The sequence below is a fragment of the Oryctolagus cuniculus genome, chromosome 3, assembly GCF_051225735.1.
Source record: "Oryctolagus cuniculus isolate XC-2025 breed Fujian yellow rabbit chromosome 3, ASM5122573v1, whole genome shotgun sequence".
NCBI lineage: Eukaryota > Metazoa > Chordata > Mammalia > Lagomorpha > Leporidae > Oryctolagus > Oryctolagus cuniculus.
In genome coordinates, this window is record NC_142869.1 from 27,866,603 (window position 1) to 27,890,747 (window position 24,145).

Below are 24,145 nucleotides of genomic sequence, written 5' to 3' on the forward strand. Positions count from 1 at the left end.
TCTAATATAGTAAGTAGTTTAAATTCCAGGTTGTGCTTTTATATTAAAAAGAAATCCTATTTAGTGGTGAACCACCAATGAATAAGCTAGTTAAATTTTGACCCAATTGTTTAATACACCCAGTGAAGCAATTTAGAAAGGATACTAAAACATGGAAGTATTTTAATGAAATATTCAAGCAAGGATGGAAATTAATAAAACCAAAGCAATTATTAGTTAATGTGCCTTTGGAGGCTGAATTCTCTCATTGATTTCAGAAACTAAGTTTTTTGTTTTTTGCTTTGTTTCTGCATCATAATAAAAAGTGAGTGCATTTTGATGGGTTTATTTGTACTAAGTAAGTAATGCTTATTAATCAACCATTGCTGTTAAATAGATTTACTTTGTGGGCTCTTCCACTTACCCTGCATGAATCCTTGATGTGTGCAAAGGGAATATTTTCTTTGTAAAAGTAATTCTTACAAAACAATGTACAGAAATGTTTCATAAACCGCTTATATCACTCTTTAGAGATTAATTTGTTTTGTTGTTCTTATTTTCTGTCAAACACTTCCAAATACATTAATGCTTACAGAATTTTCATTTGAAATTTTTATATGTGAAAATCTTGATCATGAAAAGTATTTTTTAAAAGATTTTATTTATTTACTTGAAAGGTGGAATTACAGACAGAGAGAGGGAGAGACAGAGAGAGATCTTCCATCTGCTGGTTCACTCCCCAAAAGGCCGAAATGGCCAGAGCTGAACCTATCCGAAGCTGGAAGCCAGGAGCCTCTTCTGGGTTTCCCATGTGTTTGTAGGAGCCCAAGCACCTTGGCCATCCTTCTCTGGTTTCCTCAGAGAAGCAGCCAGGACAGGATTGGAGCCCATGTAGGATGCCTGCACCTCGAGCAGGAGCTCAGCCTACTATGCCACAGTACTGGCCCCAAAAGTGCTATTTTCAAAGATGTATTTGACTGCCTTTTAAAAAAAATCAATTATAAAGTATGTAGTAAAATTCTGTAGTTCCTTTTTAACATCTTAAATAAAACTTTTATTTATGCACTTGCGTAATGATTTAGAGAGATGTTTCTTTGCATTTTTCTGTACAGAATATCATGTCCAACTGAAAGATGTTTTTAATATTCAAACATTAAGCATGATTTTATGAATATCATCAATGTGCAAGGTGGAAAGGATCCAGGTAAAAATAGGGAGTCATGAGATGACCAACAGTATTATTTAAGGAGCTCTTAAACATAATCATAGATACTACTAATACTAATTGTCGCTCCCCCATTTGCGGAGGAACGACACCGGACCCTGTGCTGTTCTTTTTGCCCGACTCTTCCCGGGTTAGCTGCCGTTCCCTCACTCGTGGAGGAACCATGCCGTCACGGGTTAGCTGCCGCACCCCCCCCCCCCCCCCCCCCCGCCTCCGCGGAGCGGAGCGGCACACTGCCGGCTGGCTCTCTCGGGGGCTGCTCAGATGTTCCTCAGGTGTTCCTGGTGCATGTTGATTCTCTCCTCCTTTATAGTCCTCTTCCACCAATCCATGCTCTGCTGTCCACACGCCGAGCATGCTGCTCTCCTCCAATCAGGAGCAGGATCAGCTCCTGAAGCTTATCAGTCAAACTGATGAGGCAGCTGCATAGAGGTTGTTTGCTCCCTCTCAGCACCATATTGTGGGAGAGCAGACGCATAGAATAAGTCTTAATGCCAGTAACTTAGTCTAGTCACAGTTGCTCCCCACAAATAATAATTTAAAGTTGTTTGATCTGAGATTAAAGGGTTCAGAAAAAGTTTAAAATATTTGACCATCCTATGGAAGAAATTACTACCTTTAAAAATATTAAAGTTGATTCAAAACACATGAATAATTTAAAATACATGTTTTTAGAATTTTACAATATAATTGTTATTAAGTTTGTAAGCTTGTGTTTGATTATAACATTGTTTTTATATTTAAATAGTATATTCAACCATAGAAATTATTTTAATGTGAGCATTTAAGAAATAATTTGGAAATAAATTGGGGGTAAATTATCTTAATCTTTTCTTCATTGTTCTCCACATTTGATAGAAAAGACCAAATTAAAGGAAATCTGAATAGTTACCTTAAATCACCACAGAAAATAGAATTTAGATCTGTGTGTCTAGCATTAAAATATGATGTGACTTTAGGATATGATTGTTGACTCAACTCCATACTGTTAATTTCCAGCTTAGCAATGCCTGTCACCTAGAAACAAATTAACAGACTGTCCTATGATAACACTTATTTCAAACCCAGTAATTTGTTTATTTAACATATTTCTGCTACTTTAATTAGTGACTCATGGTGTGTCAAAAGAGCTTTACTGAATCTGGAAGTGAATAACTATATTTAAATCTATTCTTCATAAAATCATTTATTAAAATATTTCCTTTATGTAGGATGAATTGCAAATTGTACATATAAATAAATATGCAAGATGGTTAAAAGGAAGGGGCATCAATGTAAACACAATATATGATGATGAAAATATAATGGGGAGATGTAATTTGTTTAGGTACTGTTATATAGAAGTGTATATAGTATATGTAATAGAAATATAGATAAAATTATATGAATGCTAGGTACTGTTCTAGAAATTGGAATAACCAAAAATAAAATAAACATGATAAACAAATTGCAGATTATATTAGACAGTGATCAGTGTTATCCCAAAAAAATTAGAGAAAGGGAGGCAGAAGAAAGAAGAGGAAGGTCCATCAGGAGTCAGTTGTCTGGGAAAGACTCAGTGCTAAACAGAGAAGGCATCACTGAAAAGGTGAATTGTTCAAAGACAAAGAAAGTAAATGAGGAGGCCAAACTGGCTGATCATGCAGAATTTATACTATAATAATTATAATACAAATTGTTTGTCATCATTTCATATAGCACAACTTGCAAATACAAAATCAAGATCTTTTTTTTTCAACAATATAAACTTATGATAAAAAATGTCATAAGATTTTGGTGCTTCTATGTATTGTAGTATTTAGGGAGTAATATGATCATATCCAATAGAAGAAAATATTAAATTTCAAATGTGAATTACTTGATGAATATCATCAACATATTCATTGGAAAGGAATCCAAGCAAAAATATGGAGTTATTAAATAATCAATAGTAGTATTCTTTTTTTGACAGGCAGAGTGGACAGTGAGAGAGAGAGACAGAGAGAAAGGTCTTCCTTTACGTTGGTTCACCCTCAAATGGCTGCTGCGGCTGGCGCGCAGCATCCGGCACACCGTGCTGATCCAAAGCCAGGAGGCAGGTGCTTCTCCTGGTCTCCCATGCAGGTGCAGGGCCCAAGCACTTGGGCCATCCTCCACTGCCTTCCCGGGCCACAGCAGAGAGCTGGACTGGAAGAGGGGCAACCGGGACAGAATCCCGTGTGCCGGCGCCGCAGGCGGAGGATTAGCCTATTGAGCCGCGGCACCGGCCAACAGTAGTATTTAAGGAGCTTTTAAATCTGATAAGTCTAATAATGTATGCTAACAATACTTCTAAAATATTTTAATGTTGATGTGCTCTATTTCTTGGTATTTTAAATTTAACAACTGTACACTTTTTGCAGCCTTTGAAAACATTTTTGTACTTGAATGGGAAAATATAGTTTGACCAAATCTTAACTTTATTCTTCATATACATATACATATATTATATGCATACATATAAACACATACACATAATACCATTACAAGTTGGCAGTCATAAAATTAAGATGAGTGATATCAAAACAAAACATAAAATTTCAAAAAAACTGAAATCCATCTTCTGATGGTGGTTTATTGGACTTTGTTTTTGTGATTTTAGTTAAAATTTCTCATTTAAGCTGTCTAACAAGTCATTCACCTCAGAAAACCAGTGAGAACATCCACCAATCTCAACAAATAGTAAATTGTACATAAATTTTGTAAACAGATGGAAAAATGAATTTGTGTTTCACAGTTGCTATCCCTCTGATAATGAACTGAGGTCTCAGCAGATACTCTCATTGGGTTGGCAATATTTGACTGACTTACTTACTTAAATAAGATTCTTATGTATTGTGTACTGAGTGCCAAACACTTTACTTGTCACTGAGGATAAAAATTCTATAGGAAAGTAAACTTCGACAAACTCAGGGGTTAGTGGGGCAGGCAAACATGGAAAAGTAAATACAATGTAATATAGTAAGTACAATAATAATACCTAATTGTTGCTGGGCAGGAGTAATGGGGACCATGTTAATCCCATTATACCTATATCTCTGTCTTCATTCTAATTACATCAGTACTAATTCTAACACCATCTTTAAAATACTAAAATAAAATGCAGAGCGGTCATATAATTTGCCCATATCACATGGATGAATTTGGGATTTGAGCCCAGACCTTCGGGTTCCATAGACCGCTATGTGAAGCTTGTCTTCTTGCTTATTCAGAAGCAGGAGTGATAGAATCACAGCTTGGGGAAGTGTCCAGGAAGATTTAGAGTGAGCATTTGCTGTGTGGAGATAGGCAAGGCTTTCACCATGGAGAAATGCCTTCTGCGAAGGTAATGAGGCTCCCAGAAGCATGCACTGCAAGGAAACAGGAATTGCCAAATAGTGTTTCTGTCTGCAGATTGTGGACACCTGGTAAGAAACACCAGCAAAGGTAGGCATGGGGTCAGCTTTTGAGAGGACTTCTGTCCACTGCTAAGGGTTTAATTCTTGAGTAGCAGATGACCAGTAAGTTGTTAATGTTTTGACTCAACACAGATTTTATAGATATTGATTTATGTTTTCAACGCATCACTTTTAGAGAACAAGAGGGATTCTTTGGAAGGAAAAGATGAGATCTGAGTAACCTTATACAACTGTGTAGTAACTTAGAGACAAGTTTCTGAACAAGGTTGGAACAGAGAGTGGGGGAATCATGAGGAATATTTAAGAAACAGAAATGTGGAATTGTTAAGAATTAATAGTGGGAATAGGAGAGAAAGGAGGAAGAAGAGTAGGATCATGGGCAGGAGGGAAGGTAAGGTGGGAAGAATCACTGAGTTCCTACATCTGTATGTATGAAATGCATGACATTTTTATACCTTAAATAAAATTAAAAAAAAAAAAAGAAATTCCATTAGGTTGTAAAATTATGGAATTATACATGGGAAGTGAGATACACAGCAGACCCATAGAATGGCAAATGTCCTAACAGCACTCTGGCCTCATAATCAGCCCTTAAGGCATGCGGATCCGGCTGAAATGCCCATGAGAGTATTTCAGGCATGGAAAGCCAAGACACTCTGGGGGGGAAAAAAACCTAAATGAAAGATCTCCACGAGTGAAATCCCAGTGGAAAGAATGGGTCATCAAAGAAGGAGGTACCTTTCTTTGAAGGGAGGAGAGAACTTCCACTTTGACCATGGCCTTGTCTAAATATGATCAGAGTCAGTGAACCCAGGGGGCTTCCATAGCCTTGGCAGCTCATGACAAGAGCCTAGGGTGATTACTGAGGCCATAAACAAGAGTGTCAATTTGTTAAGTCAACAACAGGAGTCACTGTGCACTTACTCCTCATGTAGGATCTTTGTCCTTAGTGTGCTGTACATCGAGATTTAATGCTATAACTAGTACTCAAACAGTATTTTTCACTTTATGTTTCTGTGTGGGAGCAAACTGTTGAAATCTTTACTTAATGTATGCTAAACTGATCTTCTGTATATAAAGAGAATCGAAAATGAATCTTGATGTGAATGGAAGGGGTGAGGGAGTGGGAAAGGGGAGGGTTGCGGGTGGGAGGGACGTTATGGGGGGAAGTCATTGTAATCAATATTCTGTACTTTGGAAATTTATATTCATTAAATAAAAGTTAAAAAAATTATGGAATTATAAATATTATTTGTTTTCCTTAACAAAAATTGATGTTAATTTTAGTAATTATCATGCATGTGCTGTGATCTAGGAAATCTAATATATCAGTAAATTCCTTAAAAATAAAATAAGTTATACATTTTTTAAAAAGAAACAGAAATGCTAATACTTGATAACTTTCTTAGGTATGAGAAGTCCTAGTGAAGGGAAAGGAAACATGGAAAATGCATCCCAAATTTCTGGCTGAGCTACTAGATATATGATGCTCTTGAATTGAGACAGGGAACAAAGAGAATGCTCTCAGTGGTGGTGGTGGGAAAGTGAGCTACATTTCACTATGTAGAGCTTGGGATGTCTAAATGGGCATTTCCACAAAGGACTGAAAATACATACTGCAGCTCCATAGAGAATTCAGTTCTGGACCTGAGAGTCGTTTACCTCTAGGTGATATGCACAGGACATTATGAATATTTCATGGAGAAATGAGCCTGTAGCCCTAAAAAAAAAGACAGAATCTGAAAATATTAATGTCCAACAGGTAGGATCTTGAAGTGGTAGTCAAAAATGTAAAAGAAACAATGCTAAAATGGAAATACAAAACCATGAAATGAAATGCTGCACTGTCATATAAAACTTGTACTTTGAAATTCTGTAAAGAATTCTCTTTGGGATAAGTGAAATATACAGTCATGACTGTTATGGCTGCAATTTTGATGCACATCCCATAATATTATTTTGCTAAAGAATGCTCTGATATGATGCTGTCAACTTAAAGGATCTTAGAAGAGACCAATGAAACTTTTTGTTATACTTGCTGTAAATTTCATTTCCTTTTTACTTCCTTCTCCCCTCCCTTTCTCTCCTTTCTTCTCCATCTCCCTTTTCCCTCTCTCAACCATTCTTCTTGCTACTTCCCTTCCCTACATAAAATGCCCTGACTACTGAATTCTTAAATGTATTTCTGAGAACATCTTCTACATTAGGACCTTACTATGCTCATTGTATGAATTGACTCTATTGCTTACTTTTTCCCAAGCTGACAAATATGTTATTCACTTATCTCAAATTTGACTCTTGTTGAGTGAGTTTGGAAAAGCGTTAAAATTATTTACTGAAACAAAAAGACATTAGAAACAAAATATGCAAATTAATTTTTAGGATTTTCATTTTTGTTTTTTTTTTTTAGCAAGTTGCAAACTTGATTCACTAAATGCTTACTGAATTGATTCAGTGATGGATTGAGTAAACAGCTTTCCCAGAACTTAGCTTTTCTCAACTACTGCAAATAACTGTAGGAATTTCTCATGCTTGACTGACTTTGATGGAGATCCGATCTTTGTCTTCTGCAGTGACAAGGACAGTGTGTGCGGAACAATGTGATGGCAGGTGCTACGGGCCCTACGTCAGTGACTGCTGTCATCGAGAATGTGCAGGGGGCTGCTCAGGACCTAAGGACACCGATTGCTTTGTATGTCTCAGTATTCCCTTGCTCTCTCTTCCTTTGCTTTTTAGCTCAGACAGCAAGATCAGGTTTAGCCATTTTAGGTTAAGAAATGCACTGCACCCTACAAGAAAGCATTCCCTCACTGAGTTGGCTACTGATGAACACATTGTTCTGTTCTACTAAATGAACTGTGTCTTTCTGATATAGTTTATATCACAGAAGAAATTTATTCTAGAGCACAAGAGAACATATCTATCCCAAAATAGTTATTACCTGTTTATGTTGTTGCAATATTGAGTCCTGTGGGTGAAGTCATTTGCATTTTGTTTGCCAATATGAATTTCAAGGCTGTAACACAAATTTGTGATTTTTTTCCAGTTTATACTGTTTGCAAACTAATATTCAAAAGTTTTAAGATTTCTATTGCATATTTAAAGCAATTTACATGTTAATCTATGTGATTTTTGTTTTAGAAGAGGAAACTTTTGTTAAAATGGACATTAAGTTTGTTGCGGACTGCTTTAATTACATTTTAAGGTCATATCTTTGATATAATTGTTTATGTTCTTTGGAAAGTATATAAGTGATTCTCTGAGGTATCATTAGCTCAATTCCATACTCACCAAATCCTTGCTTCATTTTAAGCTAAAAATCACAAAAAAGTTTTATTGTTAAAAATATTTTCTTTCTTCTGCTTCTCACATCTCCAGCAAATAATCATAGTATAGTAAAGTTGAGCATTGTTTTTCAAATTGACAATTAATTTCATAATTAAGTTACATAAATTTAAGCTCTTAGGAGTTATAATTTCTGAATTTTGAAAAATTTCACAAGAAACTCACTGTGGATACCATTTTATATAGTGAAACAAAAATATATGCTGCATAAGTTGATGAGGAGGCAGAGAAAATGAAGTCAAAATGCTAAAAGTTTTAAAATTATTCTCAATTGGTCTTGAACTGAGAACTTTTGTCTATCACCAGGATGGGCAGGATAGGAGGAAATTTGATTTTGACAGCAGTGAACACTGCAGGTGATACATTAGCAAGTCAAAACAAAAGCAGTGATAAACAACAATATCAAAAACTCTCACTTTAAAGTTTTGCAGTGAATTCTTTTCATGGTTCCATTATCATGACAAACAGAGTGCCAAGTGAGGCACAGAGTTCTATTTCATTACTTTTGTGGAATGGTCCAGTGATTCTTTTGGCATCTGGTACAGAATATTCAAGAATTCTAGACAGAGACCTGGATGTATGTTCCCTTGTTTTGTTTGCTGTCTGAAAGGTGAAGTGTTTGTCCTCCGGCTTACATTCCTTCATTTCCAAGCAATCTGTGTACAATGTTACATAAAGTATGTCAGTAAAGCAATTAGAAGGATACATGAAGTTTTATGACCATAAATTAAAACTTACTGAAGTTCCTAGATTGGTTTTTAATAGATTCTTTCTAGAAAGTGTCATCTTAGTGAGAAATGTATCATCAGTGAATCTCATTCTGATTATGCATCCAGTAGACCATCATCAGCGAATTGTCATGTTTGTGATAAAGTGCTTGCTAAACAACAATTGATGAAGCAAATGTTTTGAGGAAGCAGAATAAATTAATGCTTATTAATAACTGACAGTATGACAATTTGTGATGAAATATAAAACTTAGTTTGAATTCACATTAGCTTGCCTTCCTAAATTATTCCTATGGAGGCTTAATTTCTTAATTAACAGAATTAGCTCAACACTTTTGATAATAATACTTTTATGTATTAATACATATGTCCTCTTTTTCTATCAAATACCCAACTCTCCAGCGGTAGAATGGATTAGAGTTCTTCTCAAATGAATTTGAAAATATTACTAAAATGTGTTCTCAATATAAATATGTCAGCAGAAATAAAACTGTCTTATTTGAATGTCATGAATTTTGCAAAAGGGTGTGGCCTTATGAAAGATGTCAAACAAACCACAATGTTTAATTACAGGTTAACTATAACTAGTTTCTTTATTACATTTTGGTATTACATGTACTTTGTTTGTAATCAGTTGGTCAGTTGTCAGATTGTTTTCTTTAAGTCCAATTTAAGTGGCCACCACAATGTTTTCTCACATACAACAGTGATGATGATTATGTTTAATATGTCACCTAACGCACTGAATTCTCCAAACACTAACTCAGAAGAAAGCCAAGCATGTAGAATTAGAGATTTAGTTGTCAGTGCCAGACTGTAAGACTAAGCACAAGTCCTTTGAATAAATGTGAGTGTAAGGGTGGGAATATGATTATGCTCTTCAAACTGAATATATGAAATACGTGAAATTTACTCACTTTTTATAAATATTTTTAAAAAGGAAAGTCAAAAATAGAGTATTATTGTGTTAAAAGTTAGAGAAACGTACGCTTAATTGATATTGAGTATAATAATTCAAAGAATAAAGAATCTATCAGATTAAAAATCATTTTTATTATTAATTATCTTAAAGCATTTAAGCCAATGTTCAGTTTCTAAATTAGTGAGTAAATATTAAGTAGTTTAAATATCAGTAACTAAAAGTGATAGATATTTACTGATATTAGACAAAAAACATTTTATGAAATTTTGTACAATGAAGTGGCCATAAAACTATTACATTTTACTATTTTTCTGAAATTGATATATACTAAGAATGCAACCTTTTCATGAAACTGTTACAGTGCTATTGCTTCATTAGCAAGTATTATGAAATTTATTTGTAAATGAAAGCAACATTTGCTGTGTTGCAGGCCTGCATGAATTTCAATGACAGTGGAGCATGTGTTACTCAGTGTCCCCAAACCTTTGTCTACAATCCAACCACTTTTCAGTTGGAGCACAACTTCAATGCGAAGTACACCTATGGCGCGTTCTGTGTCAAGAAATGCCCACGTAAGTCACACAATAAAAATAGCCAAGTCAGTTAGGTCATCTTTGAAAAATGATGGCATTTCATTCAAGTTAGTTTCACTTGGAAACTTCTACTAATGTTATGAATTTCTTTGGATATGATTTCTGAACTTGTATTTGACAAATAAGGCAATCAATACAAATAAATTTAAACGATCTAAAGTTTAACAGCTAGAGTGAAATGTTGTTCACTCCTAAACCCTAATTAATTTTACTATACCTCATTTTTTTTAACTTATCTTAATATTTATAAGAAAAATAATTGCTTAAGTGGCAAGAAAATATGTAATGGATAGAGCCAACTTCTAGTAAGAATCAGTTTCTACCTAAAACTATTTCTCAGTATGCTTTTATACTAGAGTATACAGCAGTATAATTTTAATACCAAATTTAATCTTTTTTTAAGATTTATTTCTTTATTTGAAAGAGTTACACAGAGAGAGGAGAGGCAGAGAGAGAGAGAGAGAGAGAGAGAGAGATCTTCCATCCACTGGTTCACTCCCCAAGTGACCACAATGACTGGAGCTGCCCCGATCCTAAGCCAGGAGCCAAGAGCTTCTTCTGGGTCTCCCACATGGGTGTAGGGGCCCAAGGACTTGGGCCATCTTCCACTGCTTTCCCAGGCCACAGCAGAGAGCTGGATGGGAAGTGGAGCAGCTGTATCTCAAACCGGCGCCCATATGGGATGCCTCAAATAGAATCTTAAAACAGTAAACATGAAATGTATATTAAGAGAGCTTTAGCAAATCAATGACCTATCTTGAGGAATCATATTGAGCAGCATGACTTTAATCAGCCATTTACTATACTATGTGAGGGTATTTCCAAGAATTTGTGTAAAAAATGGAATTATAGATAATTTTCTTTGATGCAAAAAGTTTGAAATCCATGCATAGTATTTTTAAATGAGTTTTCTATGAAATTTTTGAGAGCCGCATGTATATACTGAAATTTTGTAGTCAATTAATTTGCTTCGCATGACGAATGACACTTTCTTCCTATTGCAAAGCCTGAAAAATCCCTATTTTAATCCACATACACTCATTTTTAAATAAAGACTTAGAAACCTGCCTCATACAGATTACAGATGTGTTGGCCATTTTCACTTTGTGTGTGTGATACATTAGGGGCATGGAATTAAAGTGGTTATGCTTTATGGTTTTATCTTCTTGTGAATCACATGACTTTGAGGAAACCAGTTCTCTCTTTCTCTTTAGGATGTGAAAGTTAATAATCATATACCTCCTCACTTTTTCCATCATAAGAATCAAAAAGGACATAAGAATAAGAGTTGTGGGGGGGCAGCGCTGTGGTGCAGTGGATTAACGCCCTGGCCTGAAGCACCGGCAGCCCATATGGGTGCCGGTTCGAGACCCAGCTGCTCCACTCGCTATCCAGCTGTCTGCTGTGGCATGGGAAAGCAGTAAAAGATGGCCCAAGTCTTTGGGCCCCTGCACCCGCATGGGAGACCCAAAAGAAGCTCCTGGCTCCTGGCTTCAGATTGGCACAGCTCTGGCCATTGCGGCCACTTGGGGAGTGAACCATTGGATGGAAGACCTCTCTCTCTCTCTGCCTCTCCTCTCTGTGTATCTCTGCCTTTCAAATAAATAAATAAATCTTTTAAAAAAAGAATGAGTGGTGGAATATTAAAAAATCTTTGAAAACACAAGTCTAATTATTGTTATTAAATATTTTGTATTGGTTGATAGAATAATTATGTTTGCAGATGGCCCTTAATTAGCATTTAAAGTAGCACACACAGTATCTTTAGCATGGTAGAAATTTCCATCTTAAATTCTTCAATATCCAAAATAATATCCTTCATCTAAAATCTTCTGATCTAATCATCTTACTATCCTTGCAAAATTTGGGGCTAGAAAGTAGTGAGTAGTGTATGATGGGACTCAATATTATACTTTTTCTTTTTGACAAATGTTTTCTTATTCTATTATTTTCAAAATCTGATGACTTCCCCACAGACTATCAAAACTGTGCTCTTTTGAGATTTTTTTTTTTGGTGCTTTATCTTTTATTCCAGACCAGAGGTTAAAGACCAATATTTGAGATGGAATAGAAGAAATACCAGGAAAATCTGAACTGGGGAATTTTGTTTTCTAAAGCCTTTAGAATGGCTCACCTGAAGGCTGTCATTTGGATACTCTAGCAAGAGGCTAAGGAGAGAAAGTTTTTATGAAATAACAAGCCCAGTTTAGCTTATATATAGTAAATTCCAAAAGTTCTTTCTTAGATTAGTTTATGTAGTCAAAATACACACTAATTGAAAATACTTCAGTATTTGGCTTCTGTAAAATTCATATCATGTTGGTCCTAATTTACAAGCCTTGATTTGTTAATCTGGAGCTATTCTAGAAAAACAAATACATTTAGCTTCTCACTATGGGTCTATAATTTCTAATCCATAATTCTGACACTTTAAAAATGCCTAGCAACATACATTTTTTAAAAAGTCATTTGCCAGCAAAACTTGAGCCTAATTGCTGTAAGGCTATTTATAATTTCTGTTTATTCTACTTGGTATAAATTGCTACAGCAATGTGGAGGTATCTAATTATAAAATACTTTCAAGAGCTTGCAGAAAGTGCAGTTATGTACTTAATATATTAGTATATTCACCTGTTGCAGGTTGGAATCCCCTGAGACAGAGATTAAGTTATTAGGGAATATTTTCAGAGTCAACACTGGGGAAGAAAAGAAAGCAGCATTGGCTTTGATGCCATCTCAACGAAGTGCCTCTTTGGTGGTAGAAGCTTGCTGATACATGTTGCTGAGAATATTGAAATAGACACAATTTGCACCTTGTTCCTGTGGATCCATTTATATACTGTGCCTCAGAGTCTCTCATTTCCAGATTTTTCAGTATTTCTTCCTCCAGGGCAAGCCCCTGGCGTGAGTCCCAGGTAGTCTAAGGTCAGACTGCTTCTGTATCCAAACAAAGTGAGTTATCAGTTGCACTACACAGAACTGTGCCCTTGGTAGGACTTTCATACCCACTGTCTTTCAAGACCAGTCCTAAGTGAGGCTGTGGGGAAACTGCCGTCTCCATCAACTTGCACCCACACCAAGCCTAGTTTTCATTTTCCTCTTTCAGTTTATCAGAAGTGCCCCTGTCAGTCTGAATGTAGCCATAGTTATGAGCTGAGTGTGAAGCCCTAGCATAGTGGAGGATGGCATGGGCGTCAAAAATACCTGCTTCTGCAGTTTATTTGTGTTTCTTCTACTCATATCCCATCACAATTGCACTGCTTCAGCTTTGTGATTTTGCTGTTGGATCTATCAAAATTATATAATCCAGTACGAACAGATTTTTTTTTTTATGATGGTCAGTTGTGATCATTAGGTTAATCATTGACACATGGTTAGATGTTCCATCTCTATCAGGACCCAGAGCATGTCAGGAACTTTTCATAAATGGGAAACAATCCTGTACTACAGATAGCAATGCTTAGCTCTAGAAACCTGTGGGTCTCTGCTGTGATTTTCCAGTTGAGACTTGTCATAACTCCACACAGCATAGATACTTCCAATATAATACAGCATGTTGAGTCTTGTACCCCAAGTAGCAGAATTGGTTGTTAGAAAGTCTGGACCTGTGCCATTTCCTTAATGGGTTACCCCTCAAGGCTAGAAGTCTTCTATACCATTGCATATTGGGCCAAAGCAATATTCTCAGGCATGGAAGGAAGCTGCCTTCAAACTCACAGCAGCCTGGTGAATGTTGTGTTCTCCCTTTATTGTGGAAGGGGATTATATATTTATATGTGTATGGAGGGGATGTCCTGGAATATCCTAGGTCACTGGAATCCTAAAAATGTCACTAGAAGTCCCTTCTATTCATATAACTTTCCTGAAGTACTCTTTTCCCATTTAATTTTGTTTCTTTGTGGAAATAAATGAGACATTTCCATGGCACCCTACTGAAAGAATGCATTTAAAGCATTTCTTCCTGCATATAGTACACTCTCTCAATTCAACGCATTTTGACTTATGCTTCATTTGGGCTACATGAATTTGAAGTATTTTTAAGACTTCAAACATGCATCATGACATGAAATGACCTGGAACTATTGAAAAAACACAAACTAAATGCCATGTCATTTCCTAAGTCTATAAAAGAAATACAGTCTATCTTGGGGTCAACTCAGAGTGTGGAGCAGCAGCTATACAAGTATAGCTGTTCTTAAAAAACATTGCCCAGGGTTTTGAATGTAGTTAGTTGGATAGAATATTTCTTGTTGAGATGCCTAATCAAAGAGTTGTTTTAGAGGAAGAGACACATATACTGTCAAAGATGCTAATCATTTTCAAACCTTAGAATATTTTGTTTGAGGTTGATTTGCTGAGAGTGAACATTTATTTTACTTTTTTTCTTAAAAAATCAGATAATTTTGTGGTAGATTCCAGTTCTTGTGTACGTGCCTGCCCTAGTTCCAAGATGGAAGTAGAAGAAAATGGAATTAAGATGTGCAAACCTTGTACTGACATTTGCCCAAAAGGTGAGTTACAACTAAAATTATTTCGGTTAAAAAAGGGGTCTATACCTAGGTTTTCCTTTTTTAATAAGCTAATGAAATTACCTTCTCAGAATATACCTACTCACACAACCAAACATTTCCCCAAATACTTTACATGACTTTGGACAGTTCCCAAAATGTTAACTGTCATGATGTTATATCTTACTGGTTTGAGTTGTGTATTTACATACTACGATCAAAAAACAAACAAAAAACATCAGAATGAACTCAGAAATGAAGTTTCATTTTATCCTATCTGTAGCACATAGAAGTTTTGCAAAAATAAGAGTCCTCATTGTTATTTTAGCACTACTACATGTATTAATTGCTTTCAATATATACAAAATGATCTCCTAAGCATAACAAGGAATGCATTTCAAAAATCATATAGGGAAATCACAAGGTTTCCATGAGCGCTAAATAATTGTTGCAGATAATTCATGCTGTAGTGTTTTAGTGGAGGAAGATGGACTTTCCAGCATGAATACTCAAATTCTTCACCAGAATGAAAATGAAATTAATAGGTACAAAAGAACAATCTGAATCTCCAAAAGGCAGTTAAACTTTTCAAAGTATCAAGGACTGCCTTGGAAAAGAGCAAACTTCAGACTTACTTTTAGGCTACATCGTCTCTCTCTTAATTAAGTAGAGCCTTTAGAAAGAATAGATAATAATCTATATCTATATATAAGTATAAATATTTATGTGATTACTGACTTTGGTTACAACTCAGAAATATATTGTTATTTTTAAATGAAAATGCAAATATTTTTTACCAAAAACAAGTTTCCCAGCCACCTGACAGTGAATCTTATTTTTGCAGCTTGTGATGGTATTGGCACAGGATCGTTGATGTCAGCCCAGACTGTGGATTCTAGTAACATTGACAAATTCATAAACTGCACCAAGATCAATGGGAATTTGATTTTCCTTGTCACTGGTATTCATGGGTCAGTATTACATTTTTGTACAAGACTGTTTTATAAAATATAAACACATCTCAAGAGATTATGTAGCTTTGTTGGTTTGATTCCTCATGACCCAGAAGAGTTTTATCTTTCATTAATTCTCTTTGCCTGGAAAAGCAAGGGCCAGATCAACAGCAGCAGTCGCAAACTGGAGCTTTGGGATGCTTCTACTTAGGTTTGAAAATATAAATTTGTATTTGAGCTAAAATATATTTGTAGGTCATTCTCTTCAAAGGCATAATTTTCAACAGTCTTGGCTTTATCTTACCTATGTTTTGGGAAACAATATAAATGTGTGAGATGGAGAATTTCGTGCAAACACCTAATTTATTAGGCCAAGATAAATTAATGCAATGTAAATTATTATTTTCACATGAAACAAATCAATAAGGTGAAATTCTCATGTGCTTCTTTCAGAAATATTCAGTCCTCAGACAGCCACTTTCTCTATTTTTCTAAGTTGGAATTTATTGCCACAGTAAGAGAAATGAATTTCCTTTTGGTAGTAAAAATTGTAACATTGTCTGGATGCCTTCATTACAGAAACACCTGCTGGTTTTAACTGGAAAAAACACCAAGTTTGTATTCTTTAAATTATAATAAAAATGTCAGTATTTTTACTTTATATTTTATCTGTTTGTATATGTTACTTCTCAATCCCTGAATATTAGCACTACAGGCAAGAAATAAAAAATGTCACTGACATATTTCAATTCAAAATCTTACCCTGAAAATACATCACACCATTTCTAGAAGCAAAATAATGTAACACATTATGAATAAATATGTCCAAATGGGAAAAGAAAGAGCAATAGAAAAATTTCTTTCCATTCAAATGAATTATTGCATGTGTTATGGCATAAAATATCTCCTTACTTTAAAATGTAGCTTTCAATGTGGTCCTGTATCAGGTACTGTATATACTGTGTCCAGAATTGTGTCCTGAGCAGTTTTTTTCTTAATTAAGACTAAAAATTTTAACTTCTCTTTAAAAAATATTTAGAATTAGTACTTTGCAGCCTATAGTCTCATTGCTATAATCTGTCGGAGCTGGGTAGCATCAGCCATTTTGAGATGGGACCCATTCAGTTGACTTTACCACAGTTCTCCTTGTCCTCTGAATCCATTTACTTTGCTGTCTTAGCCTCCTTGGTGCATTGGGTAAACGACATAGATAGTATTTAAATGCCTCTTTGTAATTCAATTTATATATGACATTTAGTAAGGCAATACATCTACATTTCACTTTTGAAAACTATATAGCACCATAAGTGAAAGATCATATCATGTTAATAATGTCTTCTGAGAAATAAAATGTAGTAACATTGCCTACATCCATGTGTAAATAATAAATGAAATAATGTCAAGTCTATCATTGTGGAGAGAGATTTGAAATCATATTCTCATGAATTGTGTAAGAAAAGTGATTTTTGTACCTATCAGTCCTTAAATTTCTTTTTTATGTATTAAGCTTTTGATACTTTAACTATGAAGTAAAATTTATACATAATATATTCTACTTATATACATAGTGCTTAAAATTATTACAATTATGTAGATGCTTTTTAAAGAAGAAATACTAATATGTAATAAAATATGTATTGATAGGACAATATCCAGTCTCCATTAAAGTGTGGCTTTTTTAAAAATGAGATGTAAATTATCTCTGTATAATAAGTGCAGAGAACTACTGAGGCAAGGAACAGCTGACCAGTGGAATAGAAAATAAATAACCGATGTATTGTTACATAACAAAAGAAAGGAAAATAACTTTTCTTGGAAATCAGGCCAACATGACTATGGAACTAAATACAAAGTATGACCAAGCATGAGGTTTGTACACACAAAATTCTAAATGTATAATAGGATCAGCTTAAGGTTCTACAAGAATTGATGCAGTTCTTTGTTCTAAGAGACATTGAACATCCTTGACCTTGGGTTATTAATAAAAGACTATACTATCCCCCAATTTTGACTGTAACTAAAATACCTCAACAAATGTTCCAGTTTTCCTTCAGTGAAGTAGTATTGCCCACATGGAGAAGTACTGCAGGAATTTTGTGATAGGTGAATTGTGAGCCAACTAAAGAGATATAATTGTTAAAATTCTCACATATAAATCATGGCTAGAACTGTTTGAAAAACAGTTCATCTATTGAGATCCAGGATAGCTAGTTTAGTCTTTGGTCATCATCAAACTGTTTACTAAAAATCTGGATTTATGCAATTTATAAAATTATTTACATATTTTCATTTATGACCTAGAGTCAAAGAGAACTGAATAAGTAAGTACAAAAATATTTAAATAGATATCTCAGTGGATTATAAAAGACACTGTGAAGTAGGGAATTCACATTCAGTAGTTTGCAAAAGTGTATTATAAAGCTTATTAACCCCAACTTCTAAGGAAAGTAATTCATGCTAATTAATCCAGGTGAAAAATGACTTACAGAAAATCAACTCATGTGGATTAAAAGTAAAAAAGCTTGCCTTAAAATAAAAAAAAACCTCTAGAATTAAGAATTAGACTTTCTACCTGAGTAACTTGATGCAGACTAGACTGTAATTTGATTTACAGCTATACCATGGACTAGACCCATTGAGTGGTAATCTTTTGATGTCAAACAAGTTTTTCCAATTAAAAATTGAGAAGTGATTTAATAATAGATACCTATTTCTTCTGACTATTGTGGCAAGTAAAAATAAAATTTTTAAGTAATTTATTTATTTATTAGAAAGTGAGAGAGAGGGAGTCATAGAAAGATCTTCCATCTGCTGGTTCACTCTCTAGATGTACCCAATGACTAGATCTGAGCCAGGCCAAAACCAGGAGCCAGGAGCCAAGAGCCAGGTCTTTCATGGGGTAGCAAGGGTCCAAGCACTTAGGCCATCTTCTGCTGCTTTTGGCAGGTCATTAGCAGGGATCTGGATAGGAACTGGAGCATCTGGACTTCGAACGAGCAACCATATTGGTTGCTGGCATCACAGGTGGTGGCTTTACCTGCTATACCACAATGCCAACCCCCTAAAATAAAATGTACTTTGAATTTATCAGTACAGTTTTTTTTTCTGGGGGGGGGGGCAGGCAGATTTAGACAGTGAGAGAGAGAGAGACAGAGAGAAAGGTCTTCCTTTTCCGTTGGTTCACCCCCCAAATGGCCACTATGACCACCGTGCTGTGCCGATCCGAAGCCAGGAGCCAGGTGCTTCCTCCTGGTCTCCCATGTGGGTGCAGGGCCCAAGCACTTGGGCCATCCTCCACTGCACTCCCGGGCCACAGTAGAGAGCTGGACTGGAAGAGGGGCAACCGGGATATAATCTGGCACCCCAACTGGGACTAGAACCCAGGGTCCAAGCAGAGGATTAGCCAAGTGAGCTGCAGTGTCAGCCATATCAGTACAGTTTTAAAACCTTAATGAGTGAAGAGGGGATGAAGGGAAAGAGAAAGGTGAGAAAATGAAAAGCATGAAAATTGATGCAAGAGAAGGCAGTAGAAAAGAGAATTATTGGTGACCATGTCTAGTTTATACTACAATTTTTATACAAATATTATTTTATAGACTTGATTATAGTCCTTTATAGTCTATTTTGGAACCCAAATAAAGCCAAAACTTTCTTTAAAATAAGCCATACTTCTTAGTTCAGATGACTATCGTTAATCATAGCATTTAAACCTGGAATATGTGAAGTTATAATTAATATTATTATTTCTTAATGTATGAGGCATTTTCCAGGATAAATAAATGTGAAAGCATGATCCATTTGCTCACTCTGAGTCTCTCGCCAACATGAAACATATATTCTGAATCCTTTCACTTTCGGCTGTGAAGTTAATTCAGTGGGCATCACATATATATGCATGTGTATATGCATGTGTATATGTATGTGTATATAATATCTATACAGTATATAGTTATGATATATATTTAAAATATAGGCATACTGGTGCATGTAAATTGTGAATGTGGAGAGAAAGAGAGGGATTTTTAAAAAGTGGATAATACAGGGCATCTTAATCAGAAAACTAATAAATTAAAGAAGTGTTTTACTTCACTTAATTCCTTAATTATCCTCCATATTTTACAAACTAGATTTTAATAGTAATGCATGATTTTATTAAAGTAGCAGAGATATTTATTTAAACTCATAAAAGGGCAGAAATTATAATTAAATGAGAAGAGTTTCTTCAGGGAGTAATTTTATTGGCAAATTTTCATTTAAATTTTTAATATATGAGAGGGGTCAAGAAAGCTAATTTTCATGATCAATTTGTAACATAGTAGTTCCATTGTCAGAAATAGGCATTTCTTTCCTTATTTAAAAAAGAAATCCCATGCAAAGCTTAGTGCCTCTGATTTTCTCTAGGAATATTCCCCTTTCACATTTTGTCATGCTTGACACTGTTCATAGGCATGTGTTTAGAATAACAAGCTGCTCGCTAAATAAGCATGTTCAGGCTGTATCACAAAGAGGCACTTGCAAGAAAGGGCAAACTTACCTGATAGATGGCAGTGATGATGGACAATGGAAGAGAGATAATAGGTTTGGTGATAAAATGTAATTTCAGTGGTATTGTGAAAATATGTTCCTCTCACTTTATCCTGAACTTTATTTTGGATCACCAAACACAATGACAAGGTGCACATAATGTTCTTTCACACAGCTCTGAATTTAGGTAGGAAAGTTCTTGATTGTAAAGTACTATGGATTTCACGTGACTGTACGATGAACTCCCAAGAGGTACTTGGAAGCTAGTAAGTGGAATTCTGTCAGCGTATTTTACGAGAGTCCTGAATCTCGAGAATTAAGAATATAAAATTTCTGTGGTCCACTGAACTTCATGTTAAAAGTTCAGAATTCATTTCATTCCTGGCAACCTAGAACCTTCTCAAGAAAGCTTTGGAATGACCTGATTTTTGTCTGCTTGCCCTGAATTTTGAGTCTTCATCAATAAAGCCAGCGTATTTAATTCTATTCCTACAGCTGAACTATACATTGCTTTTCATCACAAGAATAAACACTGAAAGCTGTTAATTTTTGGCTATCATATTCATCAAAAGCATAGCTACTCATTCCATATTTCTTTACTTATAAATAGACTGATTTTTCCAGAACACTTAATTTATACTGGAAGCTTTTGAGAGAGATTCCTGTGGCATTGAGAAAAGTCTGATCAATATTTTATGTTTGAATTATAGGGAAATACATTTACACTCTTTCTCCAATCTCAGCAATATCCAGTGTTTGGTTTTTGGTAGCACTCCATGCTCCATGGTACACTAGTAGTACATTGTATTGATTGTATTTCATAGCTTGAAACAGTAATTTAATCAAGTGAATGATTTTTAAAGATATGGGGTGGTTTACACTATAGAAGAATATGCTGATGAACCAACTTCAGAAATCCAATACAAGGTGGTTCCAGAGATCAAGGTTATAGGACCTGATAGTTATTTTCGAGGCTCGAATTCTGGGATGTCACAATGCTGAAGTTCAGACTCAGATTCCCAGGAGACAGGTCATAAACCTATCTATTTGTCAGGATATTGTGGAATCCCTTGATTGATAATCCTATTATTAATAAATGTACCATAGTGATTATTCCCCATATAAAAAGAAGGTTCTTATAGATTGGTAAAAAAAGAAAAAAAACAGATGTCCACAGCAATAATAAAACTCATTTGATTGCTACAGACACATACATCCTTCTAAGGAAAAACAGAAACAAAAACAAAAAAAACCCTCAGCTCAATGTCCTTAAAGGATTTGATCAGTTATAGAGATATGAACATTGAGTAAGATTTATCTTCTGTAAAGGGAATATTTAATCTATACTCTCTACTTACCCAGGATATCACAGAATGTATTTTATGTAATAAAACTTGTTAAACATATTATGTATTTCTTACAAAAACAAATGTAAGTGCTCTTTGACCTGCTGGTTAAGATACTGGTTAGAAGATCTGCATCCCACATCAGAGTGCCCAAGGTTCACTCCTGGCTCCAGATTCCAGGTTCCTGCTACTGCAGGCACTGAGTGGCAGTACTCCTGGCTCAAGTCACTGGGTCCCTGGGACTAACATAGGGGACATGGATTGAGTTTCTAGCTCCCAGTTTTGGATCCCCAGAGAGAACCAGAACATGGGAGCTCTTTATCTTTCACTGTGTGTCTCTACATTTTAAATAAACTTATTGATTTTAAAAAGCTGAAAGTGTTGTTTGAATTACCATCAAAAGTTTTTTATAACATCCAAGTAAGCAAATACTTCCATGTTATAACTGAAAAGTGTTTTCGGAGGATTAAAATGAAAAATATCATTAAATATTTAATTTTAAAAGGTACTTTATATTCGTATCTATATGTATATTTATATCTAAATATCATTAATATTTATGGGTTAAGAGATAATATTTTAAAAATCTAAAAAACTACACCTTTTGAGTATTGTGGAATTTGTTGCAAGCTTTGTTTTCAAATGTTAATGTAATTCCTACAGATGGTTGCAAATAGTTCCTGTGTTACAAAGGTAAATAGAAATGAGCTAAAAATAGGACCAAGACTATTCCAAATAATCACTATGAAGAATACCTTTAATACAATGTTACATGAATGTTATGAAAATTCACAAACAGATCAAGGCAGCGCTGAGACAAAAAAAGAACTAACTTTACCTGTATTTGTTTCAGTACTTTTTATGATCTGTAAATATAATTTAGACTGCCTTCAGGATCCTAAATTGAATTCTCAGCATAGTTTACTTTCAGAATATGTACTTGCCAGTATATAAACTTTCAAAAGCAAAATAAATATAAGTGGTTCATCTACAGACCTGCTATCTTTGGGAGTTTCTTCAGGATAGGTGAAACCAAATTATTACTGTAATCTTCTAAGAACATTTGATGAAGACATCCTGTTCTGTGTGATCAAAAGTCTCTTAAAAATACCTCTCAATCTTCTTCTACCTCTAGCATAGAACAACATATTTTTAACTTTCTGTTTGTACTTAAAATTCAATTTGAATGAAATAATTATTGTATCATTTCCCACATTTTCACTCTTCATCAAATTTTAAATTTGGCTAAATTTCTGTTTGATTTCCTGTAGGGATCCATACAATGCAATTGAAGCTATAGACCCAGAGAAACTGAATGTCTTTCGGACAGTCAGAGAGATAACAGGTAATTTTTAAAAGTCCAGTTGTTATACTATGAGCTGGGTAAATTTTTGTGTTTTCTTAAACAACATTATATAATATTGTAATCAACAACTCATTTCAAAGCAAATTCTAGTTTGTAAAACCTCATGTAATTTTGAACAATGGGTGTCCTATACCTTAGCTTCGTTGCGTATTTTGAAAGCCAGTGGAATTACAAACACAAATATCCTTATAATTTTAATGTTACTGTTTAATTTCACATTTTTGTAGATGTCAGCTGACCTTTGAATCCATGTTTTTGTTTTCGTATTTATTTATATATTTCAAAGGCTATGTTAAAGAGAAAGAGGGAGAACGTGAGAGAGAGAGAGGTTGTCTTCCAACTGTTAGTTCACTCCCCAGATGGCCACATCTTGGCTGGGCTAAAAGGAAATCAGGAGCTTAAGACTCCATCTGGGTCTCTAATGTGGGTGGCCATGGCCCAAGCCCTCAGGCCATCTTCCACTGCCTTCCAAGGCCCATTAGCAGGAATCTGAATTGGAAGTGGAGTAGCCAACTTGAACCAGTGTTCATGAGATGCCAGTTAGGTAGGTGGCAGTTTAACCTGATGTGCCACATCACCAGCCCCACTGAATCCATGTTTTTATGTTTACTTTTTCACGAGCAGTATGACTAACATGGAACATTCATTTAGTACATACTTGTGTCTTGAAGGCTGTCACAGCAGTTGACTGAGTCTATATATTTGAGTCATGGATTTACCATCGAAGAATAGAAAATCCAATCAGTAAGTTTAGCTGTGTACATAAATGGTGTAGAAGGCAAGGTAGACACTTATAAGTATGCAGGTAAATTGAATTTCAGGTAAACTGAAGCTATATTTTTTTCTTTAACTAGTTAGACTACACTTATTATAATTATATAAATAAAAGAGGGGGCAGGAATTTGGACTAGAAGTTAAGATTCTGGTTGCGTTGCCCACATCCCATGTTGAAGTGTTGGAGTTTCAATCCCAGCTCTGTTCCTGATTCCAGTTTCCTTCTAACATGTAGCCTGGTGAGCAGCAGTTAATCATTCAAGTATTTGGAGTGCTGCCTCCACTGGGAGGCCTGGATTGAGTTGCTGGTTCCTGGCTTTGGCCTGATCTAGCCCCAGCCATCTCTCTCTCGCAAATACATTTTTTAAAATAAATTTTAGAATATTCTAAAATTTAAAATGTGAGTGAAATGGAATCATTTAATTCTATAACATATATAGTTTTACTCTTCCATGCATATAAGAAA

At 35.0% G+C, this 24,145-nt stretch overlaps 1 protein-coding gene across 4 annotated transcripts in view; it reads left to right on the plus strand.

The window, feature by feature from the left end:
- ERBB4 (erb-b2 receptor tyrosine kinase 4) overlaps window positions 1-24,145 on the plus strand; it is a 1,252,881-nt gene that overhangs the window by 880,651 nt on the left and 348,085 nt on the right. For all 4 annotated transcript variants that reach the window (XM_017343079.4, XM_008259104.5, XM_051849159.3 and 1 more), the window contains exons 6-10: window positions 7,194-7,312; window positions 10,046-10,187; window positions 14,606-14,719; window positions 15,561-15,687; window positions 22,811-22,884. In XM_017343079.4, coding sequence (XP_017198568.1) covers window positions 7,194-7,312; window positions 10,046-10,187; window positions 14,606-14,719; window positions 15,561-15,687; window positions 22,811-22,884 — 576 coding nt within the window. The remainder of the gene's footprint in view (window positions 1-7,193; window positions 7,313-10,045; window positions 10,188-14,605; window positions 14,720-15,560; window positions 15,688-22,810; window positions 22,885-24,145) is intronic.